The 9,238-nt window shown below is 41.8% G+C and overlaps 1 protein-coding gene across 1 annotated transcript in view; it reads left to right on the forward strand.

Moving 5' to 3' along the window:
* Window positions 1-9,238, forward strand: part of LOC105893818 (NACHT, LRR and PYD domains-containing protein 3-like) — a 46,290-nt gene continuing 37,052 nt past the window's right edge. The window contains exons 1-6 of the mRNA XM_031562833.2: window positions 1-34; window positions 1,445-1,553; window positions 3,277-3,342; window positions 3,631-3,706; window positions 4,614-4,818; window positions 5,414-7,220. Coding sequence (XP_031418693.2) covers window positions 1-34; window positions 1,445-1,553; window positions 3,277-3,342; window positions 3,631-3,706; window positions 4,614-4,818; window positions 5,414-7,220 — 2,297 coding nt within the window. The remainder of the gene's footprint in view (window positions 35-1,444; window positions 1,554-3,276; window positions 3,343-3,630; window positions 3,707-4,613; window positions 4,819-5,413; window positions 7,221-9,238) is intronic.

Here is a 9,238-nt window from a genome sequence, read left to right on the forward strand (position 1 = left end):
ATGGAGGCTCTGCTGGTGGACACGGACATACAAGGTGAGTGTGCGTGTGCGTGTGTGTGCGTGCCTGTGTGTGTGTTTGTGCTACATTGCCATAAACTGGCACCCAAGCCTTTGCACACCGAAGCACCACGTTCATTAACATTCAAATGGTCAGTCACACTTTCCTGTCTGCAGACCTCCACACCTTTCATCCCTAGGTAGACCACACACCGTTCCCCTTCCTAATATGCCCCACATCACACCTTGAACCAGACCCCTACACACACCCATTATGTTAAGTTGTGTATTCTACCTTGATATAACACAATGTAACTTCTATGCTATACCTGAAGATTTAGGTTGTACAAGATTCAGGTTGTACGATAACATTACTATTGTACTAGTGTAAGGCTCTAAGTTGCAGGCCAAGAATCTTTGGATTGTAAAACACACATGGCCTTAGTTACGAATACTCTGCAGTAATTAGGTGGGGTCAGTTTATGTCTCTAAAAAACATGTGTTGACTTTTCTCACACCCCTGCTTCTCTCCCTGGTACTTCTCCACACAAGGGGTAATACAATTTTCCTGCCCTCAGTTTAAGGGTACTAAGTGTTGTATTGCATTGTAAAATGATTTCTTTGTCTTATTTGAATTCATTTTAATGATAGTGTGGTACAGTGGACTCAGTCCTGCAACATGGGTATTCTGGTATACAGGTAACCCCCCTCAGGAGGTGACAAACCCCTCCTGACGGGTAACAATATAGCATTAAAAGAACAGAGGCTGAGTTCCTAAATTGAGTCAGATTAATTAAAATGAACAATATATGGCCCTTTCATAATGACAATATATGGCCCTTTAATAATTTTTGCAAAGCAAGGAAAGATGAACGGCCCCTCCTAGTTCTGTCGTTGGTCTGGAAAATGGTTCCGTACACTACTAAATATTATTCCTCTTACAAAGTGCAAGTGATCTGAAAACGAACACAGATTTTAGGACCTCTCTATACCAGTGGAAGTCTGTGGACTCGGAGTAATTATGAGCAAAATCTATCCCAGTGTAGTAAAGGAGCCACCTATCTGAAAGGAAACCCTCCATAAAATGCTTCCTAGAAGACATATAAAGATATATAAGTCTTTACAGAGAAACGAACCCTGAGCCGCTGTTCTGAAAATATTACTACTCTACTACTGAATACTATTACTGTAACACAACTCCATGAAACGCTGACTAAAAGAATGAACTACAAGATAGCCATTATCACACACAGAATAACAGGATTGTTTGATCAAACAAGTGATTATATTGAGTTGAACCATTAACACAGACAAAACATGACATAGCTCACAGAGGCATCAAATAATGAGCCAGTGACTTAATGACTCTGACATCACATATCCTCAAGTAGAACACTGTCTTTAATGAGTTACTACTGTATGATGTGTTTCCTTCTCTGAAGCCCAGTGGATGAGAGGCCAGACTCTCCTGCACCCAGCTGTGTGTCCATGAAGAGTGATCGGTCAAAGGATCAGATCATCAACTTTAGTGAGGGACACAGTCATCCTGATCCCAGGTAAGGACAGGTCTCCATCTGGAAGTGGGTTGGTACTCATCTGTGTAGAGATGTGGATTACTGGCATGTGGTTGTATACAAATGACTGTAATGGAGACTTCAGGACATACTTGTATGTATGATTCTGAGCCTGATAACAGGTACGAGAGACATGGTCCCCTCTTCACAGTGAAGATTGGGCTGTTGTGTATTAGTATGGTAGCACAACTCCATGAAAAGCTGACTGAAAGTGTGAACTACAAGAGAGCCATTATCACACAGAGAATAATAGGAATGTTTGTTTAAAAAAAGTGATTACATTGAGTTGCACCATTAAGACAAAACATGACATTGCTCACAGAGGAATCAAATAATGAGCCAGTGACCTAATGATCATGACATCACATATCCTCAATTAGAACACTGTCTTTAATGAGTTACTACTGTATGATGTGTTTACTTCTCTGAAGCCCAGTGGATGAGAGGCCAGACTCTCCTGCACCCAGCTGTGTGTCCATGAAGAGTGATCGGTCAAAGGATTACATCATGAACTTTAGTGAGGGACACAGTCATCCTGATCCCAGGTAAGGATAGGTGTAACAAAGGTAAATCTAGGTTATATATCTTTAGGGATCTGGTACCTCAGTGGCCAATAAACACAGGCAAAAGGGGCAAATACAATAAAGGAAGTTATTAACAAGGCTATAGTAAAATTGTATAAAAGTAGGAAACACTGTTTGCAGTACCGACAGCAAAGACAACTCCAAGCCCAAAGACAAAAAGGTGAAAGGAAAATAATCAAATCAATTAAATCAAGCAAAGTAAATGAAAACCATCAATAAGATCACGACAACAAATGTGAGCTAAACAAGCCAGTCTCTTCACACAGGTGACACACAGCAATACCCTGAGCTGGGCTACAATGCAGCAAACGTGTACAGCGAGGTGGGCTGGAGAGGTGTATGCAGTGGCAGGCTACACAGTGTATTATTTAAAGAGAGCCAGCAGACAGAAAGAAAACACAAAAGGAAAGAATACAATTACCCAGGTGGGAAGTGCGAGGGTCGGGGCTATGCGTTGCCTGTCGCCTAGTCAAAATACAGCTAGCCTAGGCTATCCTTACTGTTACCACCAAATCTCACCCATCCACGTGCAAATGGCTTTGCTGGCTTGCTCTCCCGACTCTCGCAATTCCCAGACAAAAGCGGCCGCGCCGTCACCCGAGTTCCCCTTCCTTTTTAAACCCTACGTAATTGATAAGCCTCCCCCTGGTTCATCACATTGTTACTTCCCTTCCAAACCGCGGTTTGCAGGAAACTAAAAGATAGATGCCGTGAGGCCATATCAAGTTAAAAGTCCCGTAACACACATGTAAATAAACACACCTCTTATTATCCCCAAATAACACAGAAGCCCCACTCAGTACCCCTTACATAGGTCTCCATCTGTTTCTGTTCCTTGTGTTTGCTTCCTTGGTTGGCCATGTGCTCCTTTGTTTACTTCCTGTGTTCCATGTGCCCATCTCCCTTTCCTTACAGCCTGGTGTGTCTCGTTGTTCCCTGCCCACCTGTGTCTTGTTTTCTTTTTTAGTCCTGTGTATTTAAACTCTCGTGTTTCATCAGTTCTTGGTCTGTCAGTGTTCATGGTTACACGTTGTTCATGTTTGGTTTTACGCTGTCTCACTGGACCTTTGCTGTTTGTACCTGCCTGTGTGTCAGTAAGGATTCCCCTTTGTGTTTCAAAGTTTGTCTACGTGTCGTGCATTTGGGTCCAGCTCTTCTACAGCAGTGTTACCCAACTGCTCATACAGTTATTCTCAGCATTACAATTTACATTTCATTGCAGTACAGAACAGTACACTTCTCTTGCAGCAGAATATTTTACAGTTTTGTACCAGCACACGACTTCTCATCACTTTTACCTGGATGTTAAAAAGAGTGAAAACAAAGAGAAATGAGACATCTTTAAATTAAGGCAATGAAATGTTTGTCTCATACCTCACATATTACTTATATGCTTAGTGTTGCTGTTTGGTGCATAGATATTTACCTGTAAATGCATTGTTTACCAATACCTGCTGTCCTTGTATTTCCTTCAGTCTCCAACAGGAAGAACGAACAATTCATCCATCCTTCAGCGAAACTTCTCAAAATGAGATTTCTAATGTATTCAAGGTGTGTGTGTGTTGCAATTTGATGCTCTCAAACTAGGTAATGATTTTTAACATGTTTTACAACTTTACTTCAAAATCCCACCCCAAATCAACAAAACCATGAGCTAATTCTCAGCCTTTGGCTCCGTTTTGAATGTCATAAAACCCTTTTTTGCAAAACATTATACACATAGTTCACTTTCTAAGACACCAATGATCAGATCTTGAACACTTGTGTGCCTTTTTAAGATGTTGATGAGTTGCTGTGACACGACCCCAATAAGAGGCTGGGTACGGTCACACAGTGTCTTTATGTATCGTGTAAAAAGGACCATTTTCTTTTTTTATACTTCTTACATAGCCTGCTATAAAATATTGGGTAGATGTGTTTTTATACAGAACACTTTGAAATGCTGTTTTGGTAATGCACTGGACTGTGAAACCTCTTTGTTACAGTTACAGCATTTATATATAACTTCTGAAATATTTCAGTTTGCTTTACTGAACGTTTTATTCAAGCAAGCTGTTTTGCATTATATTCAGTCTATTGTCACCGAGTTAGTCAGAATAAAGTGCTGCTGCATAACACGTGTTTTACATTTGTCACACTAGTATGTAGTTACTGATTAAAAACTTAACTAAGAATTACTCTAGATTATGGAAAGGGATTATTTAGTTTTTAATGCAGTGTTTCCTTTTGCAGGAGATTTGTGGTGTTTTTCATTTTGTGTGTGCAGTTTTGTGAATTGTGTTAAGCATTTTTTTTAAATGAGACCTAGTTTCAGAAAATCTGTCTAAGAGGTGATAAAAAAACTGTAAGCACAGGTTTTAATGCATAAAAACAACTGATCAGAGATATAGAGGAGTTATCATGCAAATGTTTAATTCTGTTTTTTCATCACTGATGGAATTATGTGATTTGCTATCAGGAGCTTGAACACAAAGTCATCACTTTCATGACGAATGAACTAAAGAGACTCAAGAAGCTCCTGACTCATGATTACCCAGAATCCCCTCACAGTGAGGAGGAGGATGAGGAGGACCAGAGAGATGTCAGAGATGGAGCTCTGAAGATTGCAGTGCACATCCTGAGGAACATGAACCAGGAGATCATTGCTCAGCAGCTGGAGAAATGTGAGATATCTACTCAACACTGTTACTGAATATTGTACATTGTTATTGCAGCTTGATTCAAAATGTATTGAAGACTTCAAAGAAAAATCTTTACATTCTGTATAAACGTAATTGCTCCTTTAATATGTTAATATATAAAATAACAGTGAAGTTCACAATTTATTTCTATGTTTGTAATGCCTGTAAGGACAGAGTAAATTACTGGGAATAGGAACACTTCCCATGAGCCCTCAGTAAAACTAAAACCATCAACATGTCACAGATGCCATGGTAGATGACACAGGATATCATGAGAGTCAGTGTCCAGAAATACTATAGTTTCATGTTAACATTAACAATCATTTCCGATGGCTCTCAAACAGGTATATTCTTTCATGATTCTGGTACATACAATTCTACAAGCTGTCATCATAACAGTTACTAATGATGATCCCTGAACACAGACCTTTATGATGACTACTGACAGCATATGATGCCTGTCATAATTTGTTAATCACAGTCATGACAAAAAGGCTTCAAGTGCTACTGCAAAGTGCTCACTTCACACACTTACATATAACATCAGATTGACTTAATTATATGTGTTTTTATCTAGATGGACTGTTTCCCAGATGTCAACAAGAGCTCAAATACAGGCTAACAAACAAGTTTCAGAGTGTATTTGAGGGCGTGCCTAAGCTAGGAAACCCTACTTTTCTGGAGAAGATTTACACAGAGCTCTACATCACAGAGGGGGAAAGTGTAGAGGTCAATACAGAACATGAGGTCAGACAGCTTGAGATGGCATCCAAGAGACAAATAACAGAGAGGGAAACACCAATCAAATGTACTGACATCTTCAAGCCCTTACCTGGACAAGACAAACCCATCAGAACTGTGCTGACAAAAGGAGTTGCTGGCATTGGAAAAACCGTTTCTGTGCAGAAATTCATTCTGGACTGGGCTGAAGAAATAGCCAATGAGAATATTCACTTCATATTTCCTCTTCCTTTTCGGGAGCTGAACTTGATTAAAGACAAGAAATACACCCTCATGGACATCATCCATCACTTCTTCTCTGAAACAAAAGACTTTGCCTTCTCCAACCAGGACAGATACAACATTGCTTTCATCTTTGATGGTCTGGATGAAAGCAGACTTCCTCTGGATTTCCAGCACAATGAATGCATCTACAATGTATCAGAACCTGCCTCAGTGGATGTTCTTCTCACAAACCTCATCAAGGGGAATCTGCTTCCCTCTGCTCTTGTGTGGATCACCTCCCGACCAGCAGCAACCAATCAAATCCCTCCTGAGTGTGTTGATCAGGTGACAGAAGTCCGGGGTTTCAATGACCCACAGAAGGAGGAGTACTTCAGAAAGAAAATCATTAAAGTGGAACTGGCCAGCAGAATCATCACACACCTAAAGTCATCCAGGTGCCTCTACATCATGTGTCACATTCCAGTCTTCTGTTGGATGGCAGCCACTGTTCTGGAGTACATCCTGACTGAAGCAGAGAGTGGAGAGATTCCAACATCTTTGACACAAATGTACACACACTTCCTCATCATACAAACCAAACACAGGAGTCAGAAGTATGGAAACCGTGATGCGGATGCACTCTGGAACCTGAAGACCATAAAGTCCCTGGGCAAACTGGCTTTTCAGCAGCTGGAGAAGGGAAATCTGATCTTCTATGAGGAGGACCTGACAGAATGTGGCATTGGTATCACAGATGCATCAGTGTACTCAGGGATGTGTACCGAGATCTTCAGAGAGGAGGCTGGGCTGTACCAGGGGAAGGTGTTCTGCTTTGTTCATCTGAGTATTCAGGAGTTTCTAGCAGCTTTATATGTGTTTTTGCACTTTAGCGAGAGAGAAAGCAATATGCCTGACCAACACCAAACCTCTCAGCTTAATTCACTGCTCAGTGCTAACAAACTTCATGACCTAAACCAGACTGCAGTGGACCTGGCATTAAGGAATGAGAATGGACACCTGGACCTTTTCCTGAGGTTTCTTCTTGGCCTCTCACTGGAGTCCAATCAGGAACTCTTACAAGACCTGCTGCCACAGACAGGAAGCAGCTCACTGAACACAGAGGAAACAGTCAAGTACATCAAGCAGAAGATCAAAGAAGCCCCCAACCCAGAGAGATGCATCAACCTGTTCCACTGTCTGAATGAACTGAACGACCACTCTCTGGTGGAGGAGGTCAAGGGCTACTTGAGGAAGGGAAAAAAAACCAGAGAGGAACTCTCTCTTTCCCAGCTGTCAGCTCTGGCCTTTGTGCTGCTGATGTCAGACCAGCAACTGGAGGAGTTTAACCTGGAGGATTATGGGAGAGTGGGATCACCTGCCAGATCAGATGCCGGTCTGCTGAGGATGCTGCCCGTGGTCAAAGCATCAAGAAGAGTGAAGTGAGTATTGCAGTCTTGAGTGAGTGTAAAGGTGGTTACTGAGGTCATATTCTCTATTGTTATGGACTTATTGTTTAAGTTAAATTTACTGTAGTATGACTGACAGTATTGTAGGGGATTCAGCATGTATCAATATAGCATCTATATAATTTGTGTGTAAATATACTTCGCCATTAAAAATAATTCTGATTCTGATTCTGATCTGATCATCAGTATAGCAACTGATGCAGATATTAATACACACAATTGAATGATACATTGGAATTGTCTGCTATATAACTGAAATGAAACTTGTATACTGAGGGCCTCATTTACTAACAGGATTGCGCCCGTTTTCAGGCGTAAAATAGCGGGTAAAGACATAAAACCGTATTTACAAAGGAGGCGCACCTGAGTAAATGCGCAAATTACCGCTGCTGGGAGGGTATAAGGGAAAGTGGGTGTGTGCCGCAAAGAGATGGGAGGAGAGGCGTTAAGTGCGCCTAATTATGTACCCTATTAGTAACGAAACAAGAGGTGTTTCAGCATGACATATCAGCTGCTAAATAAAAACTATGTGCCTGCGAGAAATTTGAAAAATACGAACATCAGAAATGTTATTTTTTTTGTATGTTTATATTTGATACATCATTTAATATAGGCATATACAAAATTGTCCCACCAGCTAGCTGTTCGGCCACGCTTTACCCAGAATTGCCGCTCATTGTATGGTTTACTTTAAACCGTATTTCGTTCAAGCAAACCGAACGTCTGAAAATGTCAGTTGTCCCTGCCCTGTCCACGCTACAACTCCAGTTTTCAAATGTATCTGCCTAGGGCAGCATTTTTGAAAAGCCTGATTTTCAGTGTTGGAATGCGCCGTTTTAAAGTAAGGGGTGTCGTGTATTCCTACCAGACTATTTAAAGGGATGCTATGGAGCAGTTAACCTGGCTATTAACTATCCTAGCTATCTCTAGCTTAGGGAACCATATTAACAGTTTGCAGTTGCCTGTGTGTGATTAACTCATGTTAATATGTGTGAATAAGAAATATAACAAAATGAAATAAAAAAGAAAAAGAAGTGCAGAGAAAAAGAAGTGCAGAAATGTAACTGCTGTAATTGCAAGTTACGCACTAGTTGAAGTGCCAGTTAGGACGGGAAGTGCTCTCTGAAAAGTTGGGTCTTCAAAAGCTTCTTAAAGGTAGAGAGGGACGCCCCTGCTCTGGTAGTGCTAGGTAGTTCATTCCACCAACGTGGAACTACAAATGAGAATAGTCTGGACTGCCGTACTTGCACAGACGGCAGTGCCAAACGACGCTCACTAGAAAAGCGCAGCATCCTGGGTGTAGCATTTGCCCTTACAAGAGCATTTAGGTAGGTGGGAGCAGAACCATCAAGCACTCTGTAGGCAAGCATAAGTGACTTGAACTTAATGCGAGCAGCTACAGGCAGCCAGTGGAGGTCAATAAGTAGCGGGGTGACGTGTGCCCTTTTCGGTTGGTTGAACACCAGACGCGCCGCCGCGTTCTGAATCATTTGTAGTGGTTTCACCCGTTAGGAGGGCGTTGCAGTAGTCAAGGCGGGAACTCACCAAGGTTTGCACCAGCAGCTGGGTGGCATACTGGGTTAGGTACGGCCTGATTTTGCGGATGTTGAATAGCACAAAGCGGCAGGACCTAGAGACAGAGGCAATGTGGTCCGTGAAAGTCAGTTGGTCATCAATAATGACCCAGAGGTTTCTTGCTGTTTTGGATGGAACAAGAGATAAGGAGTCAATATTGATGCTGATTTTGTGGTGGATGGCCTGTTTGGCTGGAAAGACCATCAGTTCCGTTTTGGCCAGGTTCAGCTGAAGGTGGTGATTTTTCATCCATGTGGATATATCAGCAAGACAGTCCGAGATCCGCGCAGAGACAGTGGTCCTCAGGAGGGAAAAACAGAAACAGTTGAGTATCATCGGCATAGCAATGATAGGAAAAAACATGCGAGCGGATGATAGGGCCCAGCGAAGTGGTGTAAATGGCAAAGAGAAGTGGT

The sequence above is a fragment of the Clupea harengus genome, chromosome 25 (genome assembly GCF_900700415.2).
Source record: "Clupea harengus chromosome 25, Ch_v2.0.2, whole genome shotgun sequence".
Taxonomy (NCBI): Eukaryota; Metazoa; Chordata; class Actinopteri; order Clupeiformes; family Clupeidae; genus Clupea; species Clupea harengus.